The 26,680-nt window shown below is 36.7% G+C and overlaps 1 protein-coding gene across 1 annotated transcript in view; it reads left to right on the top strand.

The window, feature by feature from the left end:
* LOC141331612 (uncharacterized) overlaps nucleotides 1-26,680 on the top strand; it is a 63,592-nt gene that overhangs the window by 33,055 nt on the left and 3,857 nt on the right. The window contains exons 2-19 of the mRNA XM_073836660.1: nucleotides 6,936-7,000; nucleotides 9,329-10,757; nucleotides 11,531-11,592; nucleotides 11,693-11,731; nucleotides 14,582-14,961; nucleotides 15,055-15,278; nucleotides 17,709-17,852; nucleotides 19,591-19,689; nucleotides 19,772-19,827; nucleotides 19,968-20,176; nucleotides 20,421-20,452; nucleotides 20,554-20,688; nucleotides 21,163-21,294; nucleotides 23,233-23,274; nucleotides 23,368-23,499; nucleotides 23,646-23,762; nucleotides 23,844-23,869; nucleotides 23,968-25,753. Coding sequence (XP_073692761.1) covers nucleotides 6,936-7,000; nucleotides 9,329-10,757; nucleotides 11,531-11,592; nucleotides 11,693-11,731; nucleotides 14,582-14,961; nucleotides 15,055-15,278; nucleotides 17,709-17,852; nucleotides 19,591-19,689; nucleotides 19,772-19,827; nucleotides 19,968-20,176; nucleotides 20,421-20,452; nucleotides 20,554-20,688; nucleotides 21,163-21,294; nucleotides 23,233-23,274; nucleotides 23,368-23,499; nucleotides 23,646-23,762; nucleotides 23,844-23,869; nucleotides 23,968-25,753 — 5,109 coding nt within the window. The remainder of the gene's footprint in view (nucleotides 1-6,935; nucleotides 7,001-9,328; nucleotides 10,758-11,530; nucleotides 11,593-11,692; nucleotides 11,732-14,581; nucleotides 14,962-15,054; nucleotides 15,279-17,708; nucleotides 17,853-19,590; nucleotides 19,690-19,771; nucleotides 19,828-19,967; nucleotides 20,177-20,420; nucleotides 20,453-20,553; nucleotides 20,689-21,162; nucleotides 21,295-23,232; nucleotides 23,275-23,367; nucleotides 23,500-23,645; nucleotides 23,763-23,843; nucleotides 23,870-23,967; nucleotides 25,754-26,680) is intronic.

Below are 26,680 nucleotides of genomic sequence, written 5' to 3' on the forward strand. Positions count from 1 at the left end.
ACACTTACATGATGATCGAATTCCTTGTTTAATATTGACCAAACATTTAATTAAAATATCCACATAATCTTTCCTATCATTTCCTCAACTAAAATATGTGGACATCATAACCCTTGTCTGCTTTATTGTCAAATAGCAAAGGCTTTATCATATGAAGAGCTCATTTACGACTTTGCCTCAAGAAAAAGCAGAAGTGTGCCTTTGTAAATTTTGAACTTTGGAAAGCTCCAGCAGACTAGAGTGTTGATTTTATTTCAGTTTATTATGGTTTATTTTATTAAGATTTCACATTTTTAATTGTTTTATTTAAAGTGTAATTTTAGTTTGTATTTTTTGCTCTAGAGCTACAATTGTAATTTATAAATGATACAATTTATTTATGTATTTACTATTTACTTTTATTTGAATAAAGTTCTATTTTGGCCCCTATAGTAGGTGTTTTTTTATTATTATTTTATTTTTACTTCTGTAATATTTGGGAGAGGGGGCACAAAAGTAAATTTCTGCTTAGGGCACCCATTTGGCCAGCAGCGGCTCTGGGTGCAACATCTGTTATTTGGACGTGGTTTGGCTTTAAGCCGTCCGACGAGCAGCAGCAAAATATACTCTGTAGAGTGTGTGGGGCAAAAGTTCCAGTTAAGAGAGGTAACACGACTAATCTGTTCTACCACTACATTTAGTTTATTTATCTGCAACATTGTTTTGTTTAATTACAGTTTTGCTTTATTTCTTTAAAAAAAAAAAAATGCAGTTTGGCTTTCCTAAGGGTCTATGTAACCTGTTCTGAAATGGTTCTATTATAATTTATATATCGCAATATATATCGTTATCGCAAGAGGCTGCAATGTATATCGCAATATGGATTTTAGGCCATATCGCCCATCCCTATGATGAAAACTTACCAGCCAGTTTGGCCGGTGATGCTTGAGCCAATCATGCAAATCATGTCAGAGATGCTCTGGGTCGTTTGTCCCCTGTACAAACCATTATTGTTCAGTGCGAGTGCCGCATGCTATAATATTAGCGGTCATTATTCCGTCGTCTCCAGGGTGCTGATAGCGCTCGTGTACAGGTGATACCTGAACTGCACACATTGCTATCTGGATTTAAACTAAACTCATTTAAGCTTTGCCAGTTTCAACATTTAAGAGCCATAAGACGCAAACACACGCGCGCAGTGAGAAATGAGAAGATCTGTGTGTGCGCTCATCCAAAGCGCGCAAACCCGCGCCTCAGAACGCGCGCAAATATTACTCCCGCAGAAATGTCATTTCGTCCTGCTCCCGCCCGCCACATTTATGTTTTGCCCCTCTCCCGCTCGCAAAAACCTACATATAAGTCTCTACTTCATCTCTTGGCTGCATGAAACAAACCCTCGACCGCGCTAATGTAAAGGTACGATCAGAGTAATTGTACTAACGAACTCGCGCGTAATGTAGGCCCTATGACACTCTTGTATATCGGAGTCTAGGCACGCATAAGTCCGCTATTGATTCACAAACTATTCATGCTTTTGGGTCTCTGATCCATAGTACTTTTGTGTATAATTTTAAAGTATTCTCGTAGTTGTCAAAATGATTGTCCTGGCTGTGAGTGTTTTATAATGAATGCTTAAATGCTTAAAAAATACTCTGAAGTTGTAAAGAATCTCTGAATTAAAGAATTCAGGAGATTTAAATCTGTATATATGTTAAAAAGTTAGAACTGCGCAGAGGGTTTTCTTTTAAATTCAACAGTATAGTTTTAATTTAAAGTTTGTTTGAGGTTTTTATAACATGCATTAGAAGAATAAAAAGGCAAAACAAATGTTTTGGTTAATAAAAAAGGTTTAAAAATAAACACCTTCAGAGGATATGTCAGGCATACATGCTGTTGCTTCTAGTTTGATAGATTATTCGTATTTCTTTACTTTAAATTTTTTTTAAACCGTCGCACCCCTAATTTTCACCACGTAAAAAATTGTCTAATGGAAATTCTGATTGGCTGGTAACTTCAGAAAGTTACCAGCCACTTTGGCTGGTGATCAAAAAAGTTAATTTTGAACCCTGCTTCCAACTGCAAAAACGCGTTCGGTGTGATCGCGGCCTAATCCCTGCCGTCAAGATGGTCCTCATCTCGTCATGGATCAGGGAAAGTGAAAATTAAATCTGTCACAGGGGTGGTTGGATTTATTCACAAACGAGTTAAAAATATTTATTGAACGCTTCTTTCTTTTCACTTTTGTTTTTACTGCATTATCATAATCAAAGGCTGTATATAACTTAATATAACCGTACAAAACCAGTAGTTCTGTGTGCAATTAGACATTGAGCACCCCCATATTGCCAAAATGGTATGATGCTCGTTTCACCCGCGAAGATTCGACTGTGAGATCGGTGGTCGAATGAGGCTCCGCATATCGATGCATCGAATCTTCGGCTGTATCCGAAATCGCCCCCTATACCCTATTTACTATTCCCTACATTAGTCCACTCGTATAGTTCACTTGAAGGAGTGAATGAAAACGAGTGAGTGAATTCGGACACTAAGTGCACCGGAAGGACTGCCGCTTTTGCATAGTATTGCTTACTGTTTAACAATCATTTAAAACGGACAGTTCCAGTAGTAAGATTAAAGGATTTATCTTGAACTATGTCAAGGAGTTTATGTTTAAACCCTGGTTAAACAATTTAATAATCAATTTACAACAAATTTGTACCTGTGTTGTACGCTGCATTACGCAGTGGACGAGCGCGTTGTAAAATGAACGGATGGATGATTCAGCTGCGGGCACCATCGTCTGTCGAGACGCGGGAATTCAGTCGGCGCGCGACTCTCACAGTGCATTATGGGTTATCTCTAGCTGTTGAGCGTACATCGGTTGTACACTCGTTTTTGCGGTGCATTGTGGGATTGAATGAGTGCACTCGGGAACCTCCACTATGGTTTCGAACACCACTTAAAATGGCTGTCCCCTCAAATAGTGCCCTATTTGAGGGTATAGGGGGCGATTTCGGATACAGCCTTCGACTATTCGGGGACAGCCCTAGAAATATCATTACATTAACTTTTATACTTGTTAACCTTAAGTGGCAGTTTTTCTCTTTACACTTTAACCTTTTTCGTGGCATCACATTTTTTAGTAATCATCATAAATCATATATAATTTGAAACCTTAAAACCTTAAAGCCATTGAAATGGTACTTTAAAATCGTTTGGCGGTCTCCTCCTCCCCTTAGTGGGTGGTGTCAAGTGTCATAATACAAAATGTATTACGGTATTTTACAATCAAAACTTTTTTTTATCTTAAATAAACATATCATTTGAAAGGTATGCACATATTTGGTGATCATTTTGTAACAGGAGTAATTATTGACAGAGAAATTTAGACATTTGTGACAGAAAAATGCTTTTAAGAAAAGTGTTTGCCTGGCACCAGGTGGCTGTTTGTGGTATAAAGCCCTAAATAAAATCTCACAGGAACCTTCATTTTTTAATATATAAATGTTAAATTAGGAACATAACTTATTTAGACATAAAGCTTTAATTTTATTGCAATTTTGGATTTGAAAATATTTTGCTAAATATTTTTTTTAATATATATATAATGAATTTTAATATAAAAAATTGTACAGTGCACATTTTTACAATTAAGATAATCTTCTATAACATTTTGAAATATGAGCTTCCACTTCTGCAATAATCTGCTGATTGTCTTCTTTAAAAAAGAGTCCAACCTTATTATTCAATTATTCCAAAGCATTCATGAATTATAACAATTTAGGTTTGGACAGTGCACTTTAACACGCTTAAGGGGTTGATATATTTTAAAATGTAGTTTGTTTCTGTAAAGACAGTAATGATGCACATGATCCTTCAGAACTATACGCTAATATGGTGATTTTGTGCTCAAGTAACATTTCTTACTTTTATCAATATTAAAAACAGTTGTCTCAATTATTTTTATGTTTTACAGAATTAATTTAAAATTTACACTGCTGCTTAAAAATGTGGGATCAGTAAGATTTTTTATGTTTTTTAAAGAATTCTTATATGCTCAGCATGGCTGCGTTGATGAATAAAAGGTTAAAAAGAATAGCATTTACTCAAAATATAAATCTTTTCTAACAATATCAGTTTTTGCTATCACTTTTTATCAATTTAACACATTCTTGGCGAGTAAAAGAAATCACTTCTTTCGAATAAAGGAATGAACAAACATTTACTGACCTCAAACTTTTAGATGGTAGTTTGTATTGTTACAAAAAAACTCTGTTCTTTTCAACTTTTTATTTGTTAAAGAATCATGAAAAAAATCACAGGTTTCAATTAAATATTAAGCAGCACAACTGTTTTCAACATTGATAATAAATCGGTATATTAGAATGATTTCTGAAGGATCATGTGATACTGAAGACCGGAGTAATGATGCTAAAAATTCAGCTTTGTATCACAGGAATAAACTACATTTTAAAATATATTCACATATAAAACTGTTATTTTAAATTAAAATAATATTTCATAATATTACATTTTTTCAGTATTCTTGTACAAATAAATGTAGCTTTGATTAGCAAAAGAAATGTTTTTATCTTATCATCTTACTGATCCCAAACTTTTAAGCAGCGGTTTTATTGTGTCCTTGCCTTGTTGAATAACAATAAAAAAATCTCCCTGAACTCAAATGGTTGAATAGTAGAGTATACAGTATACCAGCAAAGAAAATGTGACATGACTTATGGGAATGAGAGCATGCTGGGGCTTCCTGTATATATAAATTGTTGTGCATTATGTTTGACGTCTTCAACCACATAACACACCTTCTCTGGAGTACTTAATGGAGTCTCATCTGAAATGATACCCAGACAGCGATCAGGGTGTTTTTTTTTCATAATCTTACAGCACTGAAAAACACAAAACAACACGCAAATGATATAATAAGCTGTCATGTCCCATTAAAGCAATTGGCTTTCTATGAAAGTGATTAGAATAAGATTTAGTTTACTGCTTATAAAAGACATTATGAGCTTGTTTATCTTTGACATAAAAACATCTAAAATAAGCTGAGCTGAAAATACCCAGATAGAAAAAGCAAACATTGTTTATTCATATCTAAATGTTTGCCAATAGTGATAAAAAATATTGCATGAGGTCATCAGGTTTAAATAAAGTTGCTTGCGAGGCTTGATACTGAGCCAGAACACTTGGCATGATTTTCACCTCAGCTGAAAAACAGCTCTCTTGTTACTCTGTTCAGTTATGGGATTGGTTAGTCGAAACTTAAACCTAATCAGCAACGTAGTCAGTGCATTTGGTCAATTTCTAGTAAATCATTATGGTAATACATCAGTGATATCACTGTCATTGTCATTAAGTAATCTAATTAACAAGCAAATAAAAAAGACCTAAAAACATGAAGATCTTAATCTTGTTTACGTTTAATGTATGAAAGAAAGTTGATGTATGAAAGTAAGAGGTTCAGCTGCAGAAATTTGAGAGAGATGTTAGTGTGCCAACATCTCTGACCTTGTGACGAGGATTAAATGTCAAGAACATCAACATGCAGCAATTCTGGACTTCAGCATATCTGATTATGACTGGCTTTTCTTAAAGGGAACTTGTACTTAATTAGTTTGTGTTTTCCAAAACATAACTCCGACAAAAGTCAAAGTACCTAGTAATTAAATGTAAAATAAGATATACAACCTTGATGCAATTAGGATACAATGGGTTTGTTTCATTCATTCAAATATCTGGTTTCATTCAAGTTAATAAAAGTATTCATAAGGAGCCAAAAGTATTATTTTGACCCTGTGGCCCTGGTATTTGTAGCAATAGTCAAAAATACATTGTATGGGTCAAAATTATCGATTTTTCTTTTATGCAAAAAATCATTAGGATATTAAGTACAGATCATGTTCTATGAAGACATTTTATAAATTTCCTATGGTAAATATATCAAAACTTAATTGTTGATTAGTAATATGCATTGCTATGAACTTCATTTGGACAAATTTAAAGGCAATTTTCTCAATATTTAGATTTTTTTGCACTCTCAGATTCCAGATTTTCAAACTGTTGTATCTTGGCCAAATATTACCCTATCCTAACAAACCACACATTAATTGAAAATTTATTTATTCAGCTTTCAGAAATATATAAACCTTAATTAAAAAAAAAAAAAAATCTTATGACTGGTTTTGTGGTCCATGGTCTCATGTGTCTGGCTTCCAGTCTCATCAGCATCCAGCTATTTTTAGCTGTACAAAACAGCTCGATTTGCTGCTTACTTTTGTAAACTGGTGTGTTTTACTATATTATTTTAATGTATTCTTTATTATGAACACATTGGTTTGTAGTGCAAACAGTTTTCTTCTTCTCCTTATTCCCCTACAGCGCTTAAATGAACAGGAAGTCTCGGACATTGACAGAAAACGTTACTTTTGAGTTGAAAAATAAAGTGGATAAATAAAGTAGGCTACAATTACTAAAAGTACTTACAGCTGCTTTGTCCCATAGGCTACTCAAGGTGAACCATCATCAGTCATGCAACATAACAACATTTAAAATGCCCAAAAATACAAGATACATGGCTTCAATAAAGTTTGTGGGAATTGAAATGCCTACCTACATTGTTAAAACGTAATGTTTCAAGCACATGTCTTTGCCAAGATAGTTAGACTAGTCTCAAAAATAACAACACTGCCATCTCCTGGATATCCTTAAAAGACAACGTCCCCCTCTAATGTTTGCAAGAAATGGCGTATTATAGTGTTATTTAATTTGTCTCTCTCTCTAACTAACGTTACTGTTCAAAAAGTGCAAAGGTCTTGCGAAATAATTGGTCTTTACGTTGTAATTTAAAGACTGAAAGTGTTCGGTGTCACCAGAGTTCGATTGGTTTTCCTGACTCGTAGCTCAACTCTTCAATCATTTGATCACGTCTGAGACGCTAGCCGAACCAAAGACTTTGGCCGAACGTCCCCCGAAAGCGGAGCGTTTTCCTCATCGGATTTCCACAGTAAGATTTTGTATATTAATATACGAGGTATGTTATTGTACTGCATCTCAACTGTATTGGGAGCACTTCCAGTGCAGATATGGTGATTGTTATGTGGAATAAAACGATTGTTACTCTGTAAAACGTCGACGTCGACTGAGATCGGGGCGAAGCAGCAGAGCCAGAGGCCTGCATGTGTCGGGTTGATTTCACGGCCGATCTGTCCATCAGATCACTCGTATTGCGTGTTTCGTGTAATTTATTTTGTGTGAGGTACACTGGTCGCAAAAAAATCACGTTAAGATCCCATCCGAACTATAACGCTTTCATTAAAATGATCGACGCTTGATCTCGCGTTGCAAGCGGTTTCGTAATGGCAGCGTTATAGATTGTTGTTTGGGTTTAATGATTCACAATCAGTCGGTCAGATGTAAAGTCTCATGGCAAATATGTGTTTTAGCAGTTATATAACGACATTGCACGATTTATGCCCTTCATTTGCAGTACATGTGCTCTAATTTTGTCAAAGGTGCAACTGAAGCAGATGTTGGGTTGTAACATCACCTTGTGTTTCTTTGTCGTTTTTCATAATGCTAAGAAGAGCACCTCTGTTTAGTGTCCAGTGGTTGACATTTACTACATGTTCAGGCCTACTATCAGAAATGGCTGCTGTTCAGTGGACATTTTGTGTTCAGTCGCTGGATGGCGGGCTCACGTCTCAGTTTCGTTTTGCAGTTAATTATCCCTTTGAAACACTTTGTGCAGAGTAATGGCAATAAGTGCAAACCAAAACCCAGTCGTTTAGGGTTTCAGATGGATGTTTGATGATGCAATTTTGCATATGTTCTATAAAATGTTCATATGTAGACTTCTGCATTTAAAATTTTATATGAATGACTTAAATTGGCTTATTTAGATTTCTCAAAGGAATTCTAAAATCAAAATTAACCTCATTTAATTAATGCGTAATATTGGTCTTGATGTGCATAATTTATTCGATTTTATATTTCAGCAAATGTAATGCTCAAAATCATTAGGATAATAAGTAAAGGTCATGTTCCATGAAGATATTTTGTAATTTTCCTACTGTTAATGTATCAAAACCTAATTTTTAATTCATGTGCATTGCCAAGAACTTGGACAACTTTAAAGGCGATTTTCTCGATTTTGATTCTTTTGCACCCTCAGATTCCAGATTTTCAAATAGTTGTATTTCAAACAAATACTGTCTTATCCTAACATACATAGACTTACATCAATGGAAAGCTTATATATTCAGCTTTCAGATGATGTATAAATCTCAATTACAAAACATTTACCCTTATGACTGGTTTTTGTGGTCCAGGGTCACATAAATGGACAAATTGTTCACAATAAGATCAATAACCTGCATTTAGAAAAAAAAATGGTGAATTTTATTTTAATGCTGACTACAATGCCAGTTAACTAAGGTTAAAACTGTTTTGAAAAGGAATTGTTCCCATTGGTATATAATTATGTCCTGCTCTACAATTTTTATTTTTTTACTTGGAAATATGTGACATTATAGAAGTTGCATGGGTGGTGAATGCTGTTTGTTTCACTTTTTTGCCACTTTTATAAATAAAAAATAATAATAATATAGGGAGGTTAGTTATATTGTTTCACTCACATCTTCTTGACTGTATATTTGTTCACACAAGCATTATTCAGTATGCCTAAGTAGACTGTAGAGACTTACTCTTGGAAAACAACCCTGGTTGCTTATAAATTTGTTCAATTATTTATTTTTAATGTTTAGTGCAATGGCTCTGTAGTTTTTTGCTTTTTAACAAAAGCAGATCTAGTAGTCTCTAACTTTCTTACTTTTTACTTAAACTGGTCACCAAGAGGAATCACCCTAGTGATCTTTGTTGACAGGGATGGACAATATTGATGGTCCAGACTCTAATTACATCAAACCAGCATTAATGTAAAAGGTCTGCTCACAGCTTATTAATAAATTACAGTTGCATCATATTTACAAATGAAGAGTCTGGCCTATCATGTTGTCCTGTGTTGAGGCATGTTTGTCCCTCCCTGTACACATTCAGGCAAAAAAAAGAACCCTACTAAAACTCAAGCATGACAATAGTGTGAAGACCCAAACTGTGATATTATTTTTCTTTGTCTGTCTTGTCCTTTTTGCTTGCTGTTTTTCTTCCTCAGTGAAGACATGGAAACCTGTTTAAATCCCTTGAAGCTGGAGATTTAAGAGTGTGACAGAAGGGGAAAATGGTCGCATCCGTTTTGCCATTTCTGTGTGAGGACATGAAGACGACAAGCCAATAACCCTATCTGTGTGTTTTTTTCCCCCCCTAATTTTTCCAGCTTTTCATTGTTCTTGGAAAGTTGTGTGCCCCCTGTTGCATTGAGGAATTTTGGGAGTCTGCTGCTTTTAGGCCCTGTCTCCCTCCACCTGGCACAGATAAAGACTCAGTTGGCACTGCACCAGCTGAATGCAATTGCTGGCACAAGCGTCCCTCCGCCTGCAATTGCCTCACCTGCTTTGACCTTGCTCAACTTGCTCAAGGTCACCATGTCGCATCCATTATATAATCCCCGTGGAGGGCCGTTCCCTGGGGGTCAGAGACCCGTCGTGCCTAGCCAGTATGGTCTTGGGTCACAGCCTCGAATGGAGCTGGGAGCAGGCCGCCTTGGCCCAGGTTCCATGTCCGGTTCTCGTGGGGGATTGATGGTCAACCAGCCCTTCTCACTGGGACAACGACAGTCGCAGATTTCACCAGATCTTGAAGACGCCATAGACCGGAACCTCCGGGGCGCCCGTGAGGAAGTTCGCCTTCTTACTCAAATGCTCCAGCAGCCCAAAAAAGCAGACCCCCGCATGAGAGAGAATACAAGGGATGATGTGCTTTCCTCCGGGAGCGGTTTTGCCGGGACTTCACGATCTAATGAAGTGGACTGGTCCGTGTACCAAGCCCCAAACAAGCTTTTTGGATCTTCAAGTTTGGATCGTCCTTCCGGTTCTTCACAGCTGTTTCCGTCTGCGAGTTTCGGTGGTGGATCAAGTGGTTTGGGCAGCCAGCCTCCGCCAGAACAGCGGCCTTCACGCTACACCTCTGAAAGTGCCAGCAGCATTCTAGCAAGTTTTGGACTCTCCAGTGAGGACCTAGAACTTCTAAGCCATTATCCAGATGATCAACTGACCCCGGACAACCTGCCATTTATTTTACGAGACATCCGAATCCGTAAAGTGAAGAGGGACGTTGATGCGAGATCTGAATACAGCAAAGTTATTGACTATGGACATTCTAGTAAATTTGGCTATCCTGACGAGAGCCCGGATGGCTATGCAAATGAACGCCGGCCTAAAGAGTCACCAAAGTATGTGAGGGATGTTTCTGGACCACCCTTTGGTGGCATGGACATCGCAAAGCATCCTCAGCCGTGTCAGCCAGCCCCAGGCCCTGCACAAGTTCCCAAGCTTCAGAAACCTCCACAAGTAGATCCAAGACCTGCTAAGACGATTCCAGCAAGACCATCTGCTTCCCAACCTATGCTGCCGCCTCCCAGTCGACCTCCTTCGCAGATACCACCTCAACTTCTTCCTCTGATGTCCGTTGACGATATCGCCGGAGGTCCGAGTGCCAACTGGATCCCGTTCCTTTCACCTCAGATGAGCGCCCCCGCCGCGAAGAGGCTTCCTACGCCGACCATGATGAACGATTACTCTGCAGCTACACCAAGAATCTTTCCTCATACATGCTCTCTATGTAACATTGAATGTATCCAGATTAAGGTGAGTATCTTCTTACCCAGTAGTGCCTCATTTGAAAGCATACTTTTTCTGCTGTTTTGTTGTATGTAAAGGGTCACATTTGGCTTGCTTGTTTCATTCATTTAAATGTGTTTGAGCTGCTTTGAGCTAAAACTGTACTAAATTTAACTATGAAATAAAATGTCAGAAACTTGTAATGAAATTTTAATGTTTGTTAACTTCAGTTGCTCATTAGTTGTGCAGTTGCCTCATTGTGAGTTAAAAATATTTGCAGATAAGCTGATGTAAATAGATTAGATAATAACTGGCTGGGGAAAAGAATTGTATCTTGACTACTTCAAGCCAATTTCAGTTTCAGAAGGAGATTTATCAGTCAGTTTTCTGGAAATCTGGGGGATAACCGATGAAAAAACATTTTGTTGAAACCTAGTTTAAAACGTTGGACTGTCTGAAAGAAATACTGTACCTGTTGTGAAGGCACACCTGATGACATTCCACAATGCTGAAGACAAAAGGCAGATGGCGATCTCCATCTTCGTAATACCTGAAGTAACGCTTTGGACTGTTTCATGTTGGAAGCAAAGTTTTGTCATGAAAATCATGGACTTTTTGTTCTGTTGAGACTATAGTGGATTTAATGAGCTTTATGTCAGAAATTTTGACTTTTGGTATTTGTTTTTGAAAGCTTTTTTTTTGTTTATACGAGCCATTTTTATAGTCCGTTGCACTGTTTAAAGCACTATTGGTAGTTAAATCAAAGACATTGATAATCAAAGCATTTTGTTTTTTCACAGGATTGGCTTGAGCATCAGAATACAAATCTTCACATTGAGAGTTGCAGACGTCTTAGGAAACAGTGAGCGTTTTGATGATAGCTTCTATTGCTCAAGAATTCCACTGAAGAATTTCTCGTTTAACTACTAACGGAAAATCATGTTCTTGTTTTGTTATAACAGATATCCTGACTGGAATGTTGAGGCTGTCTCTGTTTCAAGGTAAATCAAAATCATATCAACACAATCATGTCTTGGACATTTAGGTCTAGAAATAGAACTAAAGAAGTTCACTTACAGAACAAAAATTACAGATAATGTACTCAACCAAGGGGTGGGCGATATGACCTAAAATTAATATCACGGTATTTTTCATCTTCTGAACGGTGACGGTATAATATCACTGTATTACTTTTTTTGGTACATTTTGGGAGAAGTTGCCTGTCCTGTCCCTTTAGTATGTGAATAAAGTTAATATTTTTATAATATAATAAGTAAATGGTAGGTATCCTTATCAAAAACAGACATGGGAGAGTATGCATTCTTAACATATTTATTTAGCAAAAAACCTAAAGATCTTACTTAACAGTGTACAACAAAACAAAAAAAAATTATTGAAATTTAATTTCTGCAATATTTAAACCTTTAAATAACTGGGGGAAATCAACCCATGGCAACAGTTTAAAAGTGGACCAATTCTGTGGGGAAAAACGCAGACTGCATCCAACACCAGCTGCTGGAGTTAATGTCATTGCACACATTAGTACGAAATTTTCGTCCGAGATTTTTGCACGTAAAAAAAAATAAATACAGGTTATGTTAATCGAGTTTACACACTGCCTCTGAAACTTTCGTCCGTCATAAAAAAAAATCGGATCGTGTTTGATTTTCTGCGTTTTCGCATCCATAATAAGCATTTTGATAAGGATGGCGAATTTGAGAAAACTAAAAAAAACGCATACGAAGAATTACCTGTACAATGACCTTTAGATTTGAATGATCACGGGTCGAAAGTAAAGAGAGATTACAAACATAGACTGGAGGATTTGCTGCAATCTAGTACTGACTGACAAATATCTATTAATGTTATAAGATGTGCTGCTCCCTTTACACAGAGTGTGCGTTATCGCAAAATATATATCGCTGTATAAATCCTTCGCCCGGCCGCCGGAAAAAGTCCCGGTCGTCCCGATTGCCACTCCGCCCCTGGTATAGGCTACAGGCCCGACCTTTCTTCACGGTGTTTCACCAGTCGTTTAATGGCCACTCCCCTTTTACCTACCACCTGCAAAGCTGATACGAATATATTTTACTTTATTTACAACAAGATATATAGAATAAGGACAGGTATTCAGACCACAACTGAACGTTTGAAGAAAATGTAATGCCTTATTATTTGAACTTCCGAAATGCAATTTAAATGCGGCTTCAAAATATCCCAAATGTGACTGTAAATAAGGGCTGCTCGATTAATCGCACAATGTTGTGAGGCGCGTTTAGTCAATGAAGCCGGTACTTTGATTAGTAGTAAATCTCCATCACGTGCGTTCAGCTGGAGCAGCAATTAATACACGTAGCCGTAAATCACTGACAAGCTACGCCAAATCGCGCTCATAATCGAATGCGTAGCTTGTCAGTGATTTAGGGCTACGTGTATTAATTGCCACTCCAGCTGAACGCACGTAATGGAGATCTACTACTAATCAAAGTACCGGCTTCATTGACTAAACGCGCCTCACAACATCGTGCGATTAATCGTGCAGCCCTACTGTAAATGATCCCAGCTGAGAAAGAAGGGTCTTATCCAAGCGGCAACCTCCCGCTCTCTCTATTGAAACCAACACGGAAGTGACTTAAACTGCAATTCATCCACTGGCTGCAAAAGGGAGTCAATCCCATAGACGGCCCATGTTAAAATGCCCAACTTTACAGCAGAAAAAATATGTTTACAGCCTGGTACAAAAAGTGGTTTTGGTATATATGGCTAATTTCGCTCATCATGTCAACTGTAAGGGGGGTCGGTTTTTTTTTTTTTTTATAACTCATCCGATCAAGTTATATTAAGCCTTAAAGTTCTGCCTAATTAAGGGCGTGTCCACTTGAGTGACAGGCGGATTGCCCCTGCTCACCACTGTCACATTAGGGGTGTGTGGTTTCAGCTACCAGCTCCACCCACGTCCTGCCTATTGGCCCATTTTCGATTATCTTGGAGTGACACGATTCCAAGATGGCGACGGCCGAATCCCGCCCACTATGAGCTTCAAAATTGCTCTTCAGAAACCTACGGGTGATGTCACGGACACCATGTCCATATTTGTTACAGTCTATGGTCTTATCTTGTGAAACAATTGGTTATTTCTAAAAAAAAAAAAAAAAATTACAATTTATATACTCAACCTCAAACGCTCATCTTGTCTTGCTCTGCCTGAACATTTTTTTCTGGTTCAAGACAGTTGGGTTATGTCAAAAAACTCCCATCTTACTTTCTCCCTCAACTTCAAAAATCGTTGCAGAAGTACTGATCCAGTGTTTGCAAAGTGAACATGCAAAGATCATCAAACACTTAAAAAAAAAAAAAAAAAAAGGGATAACAGTGATGTAGGCTGATTTTGAAGTTGAAGGAGAAAATGAGATGGGAGTTTTTTGACACACTGTCAGGCAGTTCAGTTCAAAGTTCAGGCAGAGCAAGAGAAGATGACCGTTTGAGGTTAAAAAGTATATCAGTTGTAATTTAAAAAAAGAAATAACCAATCGCTTTGCTAGATAAGACCCTTCTTCCTCATCTGGGATTGCTTACAACCGCATTTGGAAACGTTTGAAGCTTGGGGCACCATAAAAGCCCACTTTATGGAGAAAAATCATGACATGTTTTCCTCAAACTAAAATAAAAAAATAATTTCTTTACGACTGAAGAAAGAAAGACATAAACATCTTAGACCACAAGGAAGTGAGTAAGTTATCTGTACATTTTTGTTCTGGAAGTGTACTTCTCCTTTAAACTTTATAATTCAAAACAATTGTCTAGATATTAAAAAGAATCTTAAATTCAATTGTTAATGTTTCAATCCACAGACCTGGGCTCAAATCAGAGCACAGCAGCTCAAAACGCCACACCCGGTCGCATTCGTACTCCAGATCCCCCAGCCCGAAGCGGCACCATGACTCCTCCTCAAGCCGTCGTAAGCGATCCCGCTCCCGTTCCAGATCCCGCTCTCGCTCCCGAAGCCCTAGAAGGTACCGCCGTTCCAGGAGTCACAGCCGGTCCCCCCATAGGAAGTCTCGAAGCAGTCCTTACAGACGGAGGTCCCGTAGTCCACCGTCTCAACGGTCAAGGTCTCCAGTGTACAGTAGGCACTCTCCTGTACGCCGTTCCAGTCCCCGCCGGAGCAGCCCCTCCTGGCAGCAGAGATCTAGCAGTAGTGATCGACTGGCCATGAAACTCATGTCTTCAAGTAAGACCTTTTATTGCAGTGCTCTTGCAATGTAATACAGTTTGCGTTCAAATCACTGTGTACTAATGCATGAAGTTTATTTCTTGCCCACAGCTGAGCTGTCCTCGATCACAGACAGTAATACTTTAAAGGCTGTGGTGAAATCTTTGGCGCCAGCTTTGCTGGCTGAGCTAGCAAAGAAGAAAAGTAGTTCCACTACTTCCTCTTCAAAGGGAAACAGTAGCAGCAGTAACTGGAAACGGTCTTCCTCTCCTAAGAGAGCGGAGTACTCCAAGTCAAGCAGAACCTCCACCTCAAAGTCCTCCACCACTCCAAAGGTACGTCTTCATATTGCAGTTACAGGCTGTTTTGTTCCTCCATTACTTTGGCTTTAAGGCTCATTGTATTGTCTTATTTCTGACAGGGTCATTAGAAAACATTTTTGAAAAAGTAGAGATGAGTGAACAGTTAAAACAAAATTTATTCAGACACCTTCAACATTTCTCACATTATCACAGTTTAAAAGGATAGTTTAACCATAAATTAAAATTTTGTTTACCTACTTACCCCAGGGCATCCCAGATGTAGGTGACTTTGTTTCTTCAGCAGAACACATGCAAAGATTTTTAACTCAAACCGTTGCAGTCTGTGAGTCATATAATGGCAGTCAATGGGCACCAAATCTGTGAGAGTAAAAAAACAAACACAGACAAAACCAAATAAAACCCTGTGGCTTGTGCCAACACATTGAGGTGTTAAGACACAAAACGATCTGTCTGCAAGAAACTGAACATTACTTACCTCTGATCCACAGCAACATTTAACTGCATTGAGCTCTATAGTTTAGAAAATGGTAACAAAATACGACAAGAACTCAAGAGCTAAACTGTGTTAGCAAAAACCATCTATATAATGTCAGATAACTTTGATAGAAAGGCATGTAACAAAACATGGTCCCAAACTTTAATTTTACTGGTCCAATGTATGAAGAATTATTGGGTATAATATGTCACAGTAGGGCTGCACGATTTAGAGAAAAAATCTAATTGCGATTTTTTTTTTTTTTAATCAAAATTGCTATTTGCGATTTAAAATGCGATTTACTACTATTTCATAAAAGAGCAGGTTTGATATGGTGGTTTTAACAGCACCAAAGAAAGACCAAGCATAATCACAAAGTATGCTACACTGTTCTACTGTTTATTTAAAACCTCTTAAACATTGTTGCCATTTTTTAAATAAAGTTGTCATGACAAATTAAGAAAATAACTACAGTATCTTAAATAAAATTAAATTAACAATTAAAATTATGTAATAAAATATTATTAAAATCTTTTAAAATAAAATATATAATATTATACAAAAAATAATTAATTAATAAAAATATAATATATTTTATTATATAAAATCCTAAAAGATTTTACTCATACATACATACATACAATATGTTATAATAAAATGTAATTAAAATCTTTTAGGAATCCAAACACACTGTAAACAATTTTACGTCAGTAAAACACTGATGATAACGTACATTAAGAGACACGTTGTTGGGAAGTTGAGCCGCTGCTCCCGCTCATCTTTTCCAAATGGTGTTAACGTTATTTGCTCAGTACATGCAGTAGAGACCTGCTCCTACGGCGGGACCCGACGCAACCGAATGCGGCGCAGGACAAAACTTGATGGGCGAGTGGGGGACGCGGGAAAATAAAATGATTCGCGGGACTCCCACAAAATAGAAATATCTAAACAAAATATCTAAAAAACAAAACATTGTTATTCATCTATTGCACAAAAGCAGCAAGAACAACTAGTCGACTGATTAAAAGCACAAGGATAGGCAGTCATCAGAGGTCTTTTAGTTAGAATCCACTCACTGCTCAAACATTCTTGCACAGTGCTGAATATTGCGTGCTCACGAATTAAAACACACGAAGTGTAGAAATTGTGAAAAATTCATTGTGTGTAATATTCATTGTGTTAGAGCTGTATGAGATCGCATATAAACTGAGATGTCAGCTTTAAAGGAGCTTTGTCTGCTTGTATTCTGCTATGGATGCACGCAGTATAGCTCATGCTTGCTTTTCTGTTAAGAATAACAGTGGTTTGTGAATGTTGATGCTTAGCCTATATAAAAAATATTTTATTGGGGACGTTTATGCTGGGGTTTTGTGAAACTTACGAGATCTGTTTCATGTAAATTCAATTGACGTACTGAAAAAAAAAACAACTACATATGTTACTTTTATGCGGGCTTTTGTGGGCAGGAGCGGGACAAAACATGAATGTCGTGGCGGGAACGGAACGAGAGAACATATATCTGCGGATGCGGGACTGAAAAATACGCCTCGTGCATGTCTCTACATGCTGTGTTAAAATGCCCCCTATTGGTTAAACTCTGCATCAAACATAATATAAGCATGAAGACGTAATATGCACATGAAGTGACCCGTCAAAAACGACTTATATGCTTGTTACCACATTTGATAATCAATCGAAATAATCGCAGCTCTTGCGATTTGAAAATCGCACCCTTTCAAATCGCGATTTCGGTTTACAAACGATTAATCGTGCAGCCCTATGTCACAGTTTATTTTACTGTCCTCATTTATATAAATGAACTATATTGTCCTTTACCCACTAGTAAAAAATATAAAAATTTATATCTGGTGAATGAATATTTTTTTGGTTTCACTGTAGGTGCATCTGTACTAATGATTATGTATGAAATGTAATTGAATCTGTTTTTGTTTCTACATGATCTGAAGCCAAGACCCAAGGACGCCCCTGGCACATCCTGTTTGGTGAGGCTCATAGGAATTCCTCAAGGGACTACAAACAAACAATTGAATGATGCCATTGAACCTTTTGGCAAGATTTATACTGCCATCCTCCTCAAGGCAATTAAAGAGGTAGAAATATTTTTGTTTTATTTTGTACTTTTAAATATACAGCACAGTGCATGTAGTTTTACAGTAACTTTCTGTAAAATGTGGCCTTCACTGCTTTGGAATTTACATACAGTTACAGTCGCACGTTTACATACACCTAGCAGAATCTGCAAAATGTTAATTATTTTACCAGAATAAGAGGGATCATACAAAATGCATGTTCTTTTAAAAATGACCTAGTTAAAAATTTTACGTACACTTGATACTTAATACTGTGTTTTTACATGAATGATCCACAGCTGATTTTCTTTTTTGTTGTTGTTAAGCGATAGTTGTTCATGTGTCCCTTGTTTGTCCTTTGAAAGTTAAACTGCCTGTTTTTATTCAGAAAAATTCTTCAGGTCCCATGTGGTGTTTTTCAGCATTTTGGTGGGTTTGAACCCTTTCCAATAATGACTGTATGATTTTGACATCCATCTTTTCACTTTGAGGATGACAGAGGGACTCCTATGCAGCTATTACAGAAGGTTCAAACACTCACTGATGCGTCAGAAGGAAAAATACAACTTTTTGAATTAGAATATCAGGGTACTTATTTTGTATTTTATATGTAAGTATCTTCTGTAGTTACTGAAGGGCAGTACTAAATGAAACAATGATATTTTGGCAAAATTAGAAAAATGTACACATCTTCATTCTGTTAAGAAGTTTACACCCCTGACTCTTAAAGCATTGTTTTTCCTTCTGGAGCATCAGTGAGCGTTTGACCTTCTGAATTGTTGAAACATGAGTCCCTCAGTTGTCCTTGGTGTAAAAATATGAATCTCAAAATCATACAGTCATTTGTTGGAAAGGGTTCAAATACACAAAAATGCGGAAAAACCAAAGAATGTGTGGGAACTCAATGATTCTTCTGAAGAACAGCAGGCAGTTTAACTGTTTAGGACAAACAAGGGACTCATGAACAACTATCGCTAAAACAAACAAACAAACAAACAAAAAAAACAGTTGTGTTTATATTTTTTCTTATGGACTACATGTAAGTGTCTTTTAATGTGAAATATCTTATTCAAGTGAGTACTAAATAAAAAAAAACATGCATTTTGTATGATCTCTCTTATTTCGGTCAAATAATTAACATTTTGCAGATTCTGCAAGGTGTATGTAAACTTTTGACCTCAACTGGTATACATGCTTACATAAATGCCGAGTTCATATCAACAAAGTTCATTTGAATACTTTTTTGTGACCATTTTTATTTTGCTCAGTAGAGTACATTGCAATGCAACTTTAATATTTACTATGTTTGTAAATTTATGAAAAGTGCACACTACGATTCAAAATAAAATATTTGAAATATTTTATGATTACCAAGGTTGCATTTAATTGTTCAGAATTGCAGTAAAAGCAAGTGTTGTAAATAAATATTGCAATTTAACATAACCTTTTGCTATTTTAATATATTTTTAATATGTAATTTATTCCTGTGATGGCAAAGCTTAATTTCCACTAGCTTTTACTCCAGTTTTCAGTGTCAAATGCTCTTCAGAAATCATTCTAATATGCTGATTTGGTGCTAGAGAAACATTTCTTATTCTAACCACAGTTGAAAACGGCAGACCCATCATCAATTTAATGTGTCCTTGCTGAATAAAATATTAACTTCTTTCTAAAAGAGGTAAAACTGGCCCTGAATATGTGCGCTTGAAATGTAGTTTGTGTAGCTGTTGCAAATGTTTGTGGTTTGTACTCTCTTCAGGCCTCAGTGTGTATGGAGAGAGAGGAGGATGCCAAAGCTTTGCTTAACTGCAAGAACCTGACAATTCGTGGGCAGGTTATTAAAGTCTGCATGGAGATGGTATGTTTGACTCTGTCAATTCCCTTTACAGATGAGCCACACCAAGGCATGACATTTAAATCCAATTTGTGCATATTTGTAGGACACAAGAGAGGATGATGGGAAAAAACCGGTTAAGACTGAAAAACCTATTAAGAAGTAAGTTCTCATGCATGCAGTGGTTTTGCAGTGCATGTAAGATAAATCATTGTTGACTTTTATTTTATTTTTCATATTTTCAAATTATACATAAGTGTTATTACAGAAGGTTCTGTAAATGCATTTGTGTCCTATTACAGAAAAGAGGTGACTACAACAAAACCAACCCAAACAGCAAAACCCACCCCAACAGCAAAAGCAAAGGGTGCAAACCCAGTGAAATCACCTCAGTCATCTAAAGCCAAAGAGGCGACAGGTCCCAAGACGTCTCAAGTAACCAAGGGAAAACCCAATGACCCCAAAAAGACTGTGCAGACAGCTAAAGCTAAACTTCCTGCTAAGGGTTCAGGTAAATAATTACGTCTTCAGGCCTTTCCACACTGAGCGCAATGCAAAAATGCGAGGCGATTGTTTGCCTTCTGCTAATTCACGCCTGCATGCTTACAAGAAAACCTCTTAAAATATAAATAGAAGTATCCTATGTGATATTCGTTTCACTTTTTCATACTCTGTGTGGAAAGGCCTTTCATCTGTAATTGTTCTAGTGGTCTTGCAGGACAATATGTATAACATTTGTTTGTGTAATTTGGCAGAGACAGCAGTTGTCAAGAAATTGGTAAAGAAGGTATGTTATTTTGTGTTCTCTGTCTGAATTTTTTTTCTCCTTGTAAACAAACCATTCCGTTTGTTAAAACAGCTACTTCTGTTCCATTTCTTTGATTATAGGAAATACCCTGGAGAAAAAATATTGTTGAGATTACGAATCTTCCAGAGGAAAATGTTACTGAGGATGACCTCACCAACCTTGCTAAACCATATGGCTTCACTGCAACTCCTGTCATAGCAACCACTCAACAAAAGGTAATAATATTAGGAAATTACATTTTAAAAATACTTGACTTGAACATGGATTCTTGTTATTATATAGTATTTATTATAATGTTACTTATGTTCCGTGGTGAAAACACTTATTAGAACACTAGTATTTTAACCAGCTAAAATTGGTTTTAAGTCAGTTATTTCTCTTTTGCTATAGTGTGTCGGTAGGTAATATCATTTTACATTTCCAAACATTCATTTTGCCATTAGTTGTAATAATCCAGTGAGATTTTTGATTGCACAATAGTTAGTTCTCCACAGAGATCTGATCCCATAATTGTCCAGTCTGTCTGGAATAATACAGCAAAAGATAGAAATAACAAATAGAAATAAGTTAAAACCATTTTTAGCTGGTGAAAATACTAGTGTTCTAATAATTTTACCACCTCTGAATATTATTTTTTTTATATTATAGTGTATTATATATTTTAACTGTGTTTTTATGCTTTTTTTCAGGCCTATCTGCAGATGCCCAACACAGAGGCAGTTGAAGCAATGGTGAAGGCCTACTCTGAGACACCTGCTAAAGTGCAAGACAAAGAGATAACCGTCAAGATGATGATGCAACCTATCGACCTGAATTACACTGTGAGTAATTAATTACACTACAGTATTCACCACTAATAAGCTACTAAATATATTGTAGTAGCCTAAAACTTTTGTACAGCTGCTCTGCAACAATTTGTATTGTAAAAAGCGCTATACAAATAAACTTGAATTGAATTGAATTGAGTGTTCACTCCATCTCTGCCTAAAGTTATGCATTAGAAAAAAATTATAAATGTCCATGAAACATATTATGATGTATGTTTTGGTTCTTCAGTCCCTCCAGTTTTTCGCGATTCTGCGATCGCTGAATTTAATGCAAAATCAACAAAATGTCGCATTTTTTTGCGATCCTGCATAATTTGTAATTTAACCACAAAATAATCGCAAAAAATAGTTATTCAAATATTTCAATAATAAAACGATTTTAAAATATATATATATCATGTTGTTAAAGATGCTGCTCACGTGATGTCTGTGAGCTGTCTGTCTGCAGGGCCCGCAAGATCGACCTCCCGGGGGCTATAGTGTTTTTCAGTCGAGCTATCAAAATGTTTCACTGGCCTGCCGACCCACTATCGTTAAGTAGAGGGCTTCTGTTGTTGCAAATGGAACGCCATAAAAGTTTTAAATTTGTTAAATAGTATAAGAATAGTCTTAATTACAATTTTAAAAGTCAGTTAGGGACGGAAAGACGATATGGATATTGAATCACGATAGGGCTGGATAAAACTTCTAAAGGCAATGATGTCATTGAATAAATATGAGCCCTGCACATTTTAAAGTCAAAACGCAGCACTGATGTCTTTAAATGAATGTATCTGAGTAGAACCGACTGTCCTCAGAAACGTGTCGTTGGCATTTTCATTTCATGCCTGATAAAACAGCGTTAAAGCTGATTTGTATACAGCCGTTACTAGGGAAACTAAAATATTTCATCGCTCCTAAAGCGCCCCCTTGTGACAGAATTTTTATTTCCAATACATTTTTCAGCTGTTTATGTTTTTATGCAGCAAACACATAGGGTTTTAAATTTGAAAAGTTAATGTGCCTTCTAAAAAATCTAAACAATTAAGACAGTAGCCTAATATTTAAATAAATGTTTAAATAAATATGTTTTAAATAAATATGATAAATTATATACTTGATTTATCCCTTTTAATGGTATAAAGGCTGAAATGCCATTGTATAAGATATTGTTTTTGTGTGAATCTGTATCTGAATTATAAATCATGTCATTTTATGACTTAATTCTACCTTACATTGTCCAACCCCAATCATTCTGTTCATTTTACTTGTGCAGCTCTTAAAAAGGATCACAAATTACTTTAAATTGATATTTAAAAATTCTGCAGATACACTAAAGAGTGAAATAAAATTCCTTCCTTGTTAAGGATTAATTAAGGAATAATTAAAAAGCTTTATTTGGGCTAGTTCAATTAATTTTTGGGCTACCAAAATCCTAAGAGTACCTGAGACGTGACTGAAATGAAGTAGGCTATGTACAGTATAAATTTCTACACCTGCTGTTAATGTTTACAAAGGTCACATAAGAATATTGCCAATAGGTTATTTTAAAAGTTCAAATGTATCAGAATAAACAAATTTTATGTTTGATTTGTGTTATGTATGATAATTGAGCCTCTAACATAATACCTAATATGGTAAATGTGATATTCTAATTATTAATAAATAAATTAAATAATAAAATAAATCGCAAAATTTTTCACAAATTTCTAGGACTTGCCACCACAAAATTAATAATTTTAATCGCAAAAATCACAAAAAAAAATCGTGAAATCCTGGAGGGACTGGTTCTTAATCCAAATGTATTAAATGTTTTGAGTTCTCACTTAAAAGTGCAATAATAATGAACTGTCTCTGTTGTCTGTCAGAGAGCGTGCATTATGTCTCAAGTACATTTATACTTGCTTGACTGGTTAGTATTGACTCAATGTTTTATCTTTATCTGTCCCAAAGGAGTCAGTATTCAGAGTTCTTATGGGCATGGAGAAATCGCCTGTAAGTAAATGCCAAAAAAAAGACACTGAATTCAAATAAAATTAGATAACCTGTATCATGTCTCAGGCTTTCTATTTTCTCTCCTGACCACAGGAAATCGTCACGTTGCCTGAACGCCTTCTCATTGTTGGCAATATGCCAAAAACGCTTGGGGCAATCAAGGAAGTAGAGACAGTAATTAAACGCTATGGGGCCTTCAAGAAATTTTTGCCTCTTAATGGCAGGGTAAGCAACTTAACTTTTATATCTACTATTATACTATATCTTATATTGTCTTAATCTTCCATTTTATTATATCTACTTTCTATTATTAAAAGGGAAATGTGAGATCTTAGCTGTTGCATTATTGTTTTGTTTTCTTTCAATATCAGATTATTTTTGAAATGGAGACTGCTGCTATCGCTAGGACTATCTTCGCTCGCTTCCTCAAGTTTCGTTGTGTGGTCCAGAACAGTACCCTTACCTTCCAACTAGCTAAACCAGTCAAGGTAGTTCAGCTGGTATTATTTTTAATTTATATGTGTGGCAGTTAACTAAAAATTCAACTAACAATGTTATTTATTTAACAGTTCAAAAAGAAGCCAGACGCAAAAGGGTAAGAGGAGAGAAATTAAATATTTTGCTTTTGTTTGAGAAAAAGGGTTCTAGAAAAGTCAAAATAATTTTCTCTATAATGTTTAACTCTCCTTGTAGAGCAAACGCCCCTGGAAAAACATCAGCGACAATAAAAAAACCTAATACTGTCAAAGCCCAAAAGCCAGTGGCTGCAGCAGCAGCATCTGCTGCATCTACTGCAGGTTCACCTGTCGCAAAAGACAACGCTCCAAAAACTGATGCTGTGGCTAAAGGAGAGGAAGTTATTACAGAAAGTGTTGGTGAAGAAAAGGTGAATGCTGATACATCTGCAACTAAGGTTACTGCAGGTCCCAAAGACATTACAGTTGATGTGTCTACTAATGCAGAAACAACTACTCCTGAGAATAAAGCAGAGGAGAATACCCAAGCTGTTAATGAAACTGCTGTGGAGACCCTTGAGACTAAATCTGTGAAAAAAGAGCCTGATGCTGGATCATCAGTTTCCACAGCTGAATCTAGGAGTGAGAGCACGCAGCTTGTAGTTGAATCCTCTGTTCCCACTTCAGAATCTGTGGTTTCAGTTAAATCTGAGAACAAGGAGCTTGAGACTGGATCCTCTGTTCCCTCTTCAGAAACTGCAGATTCTGCTGAGTCTGGGAAAGCAGAGCTTAAAGTTGAATCGTCTGTTCCTGCTTCAGAATCTGCAAACACAGAGCGTGAAGTTGGATCCTCAGTTTCTGCTACAGAATCTGGAAAAACGGCGCAGGATGTTGGATCCTCTGTTTCCGCTTCAGAATCAGCAGTTTCAGTTGAGTCTGAGAAAACAAAGCTTGAAGATGCATCCTCAGTTCCCTCAGGAGAATCTGCTGTTTCAGTGGAATCTGCAAAAGCAGAGCATGAATTGGATTCCTCAGAATCTGCCATTTTAATGGACACAACTGATCAGACAAACGATCAGGCTGAAGATGTTCTTAAAGAAGAATTGGTTCTTACATCCGTGGAAGAAAGCAAAACTGACAGTGTTAAGTCAGAAGAAGACAATAATGTTGAATCCAAGTCTGAAATGGAGATTGTTGCTTCAACTGTTAGCAGTGAGGAACCTGCAGTAGAGGCCATGGAGACTCAGAGTCCAGAAGAACCTGCCAAAGGCACTGATGTCAAAGAGGAAGTTTTGGAAGCATCAAGTGAAGGGCTCAATATGGAAAATGAGAGCCAGTCGAATGACTTGAAATCAACTGAACCCTTGGAGACACACACAAACCCTCAGTCTAGTAATGAAACTGAACCTGCTAAAGAGCATGTGCTTGCAGCTGTTGCATCTGACTCCATTACAACTTTCGATCCTACCTCTGACCTACCCTCCACTTCTGATCAAACTGTCAGTAATTCATCTGTCACAGTTTCATGTGCCTCAAACAGTCCCCAAATGGTTCTTGAGCCCTTTCAGATTGATGACAAGTCTCTGGACTTTCCTCCGGTTACACAAGAGATTTTGAAGGCCCTTGAATTAGCTGTCCATCAGTGTCGCTTACAGTCTTCTTTGAAACGTGCTGAAGAAGAAGCCAAGCAGAAGGCGGAAATGGAGAAAAAAGATTCTGAGAAGAAAACCACAAAAGGTCCGTCAAGCTCAAAGAAGCCTGCTCAAGCGACCAAGAAGACCACTCAAGCTGAGAGCAAAAAGATTCAGGCCGAGAAAAAGTCTCAGAACTCTGGGTCCAAGAGTAAGCCTGCGGACACCTCGTCCCCAGACAAAGAGCCAACAACTAGGCACAGGAGCAGGGTTAATTCTGAAGAAGATGGTCCTACCACCAGGCGTGGGGGATCTTCTGGGTCCTCCTCCCGGAGGAGCAGGCGGGAGTCCAGCCCTCCAAAGCGTTCAAGGGGCCATGATGTTGATCGAAGGGTGAGGTGTATATACAGTTAAAGTCAAAAGTTCACATATACCTTGCAGAATCTGCAAAATGATAATTATTTTGCCAAAATAAGAGGGATTATACAAAATGTGTATTTTTATTTAGTACTGATCTGAATAAGATATTTCACATAAAAGATTTACATAATAAGCCACAAGAGAAATTAAGTTTATAAAAATGACCCTGTTCAAAAGTTTGCATACACTTTTTTTCCCCTTGTTTGTCCTGAACAGTTAAACTGCCCACTGTCTTCAGGAAAGTCCTTCAGCTCCTATGGATTCTTTGGTTTTTCAGCATTTTTGTGTATTTGAACCATGTCCAACAATGACTGTATGATTTTGAGATCCAACTTTTCACACTGAGGACAACAAAGTGACTAATATGCTGCTATTATGGAAGGTTCAAACGTTCACTGATCCTCCAAAAGGAAAAACAATGCATTAAGGAATTAAACGGAATGCCTAAATATCATATTTCTGATTGTGATTCCATCTAAAGGAATATGTTATAGTTGCATATGAGAATTTTCTGAAGAACAGCAGGCAGTTTAAATGTTGAGGACAAACAAGGGACTCATAAACAACTATCACTAAACAAAAAACACTTCTGTGGATCATTCAGATAACAATAACAATGCAGTATTATAATGCATATTTAAACTTTTGAACAGAGTAATTTTTATAAATTCAACAATTTTCTTTTATGTGAAATCTTATTCAGGTCATTACTAAATAAAAAAAAAAAAACATGCATTTAGCTTGATCCCTCATTTTGGTAAAATGTAATTTTGTATTTTTGTAGATTCTGCAAGGTACAGAATGTAACTTTTGACTTTAGCTTTAAATAGCTATTGTTTTAAGTTGTTTAAAAAGATACATTGATACTTAATTGTTCTGTTTTTCTTGTTTGTTTTTTTT

The sequence above is a fragment of the Garra rufa genome, chromosome 3, assembly GCF_049309525.1.
Source record: "Garra rufa chromosome 3, GarRuf1.0, whole genome shotgun sequence".
Taxonomy (NCBI): domain Eukaryota; kingdom Metazoa; phylum Chordata; class Actinopteri; order Cypriniformes; family Cyprinidae; genus Garra; species Garra rufa.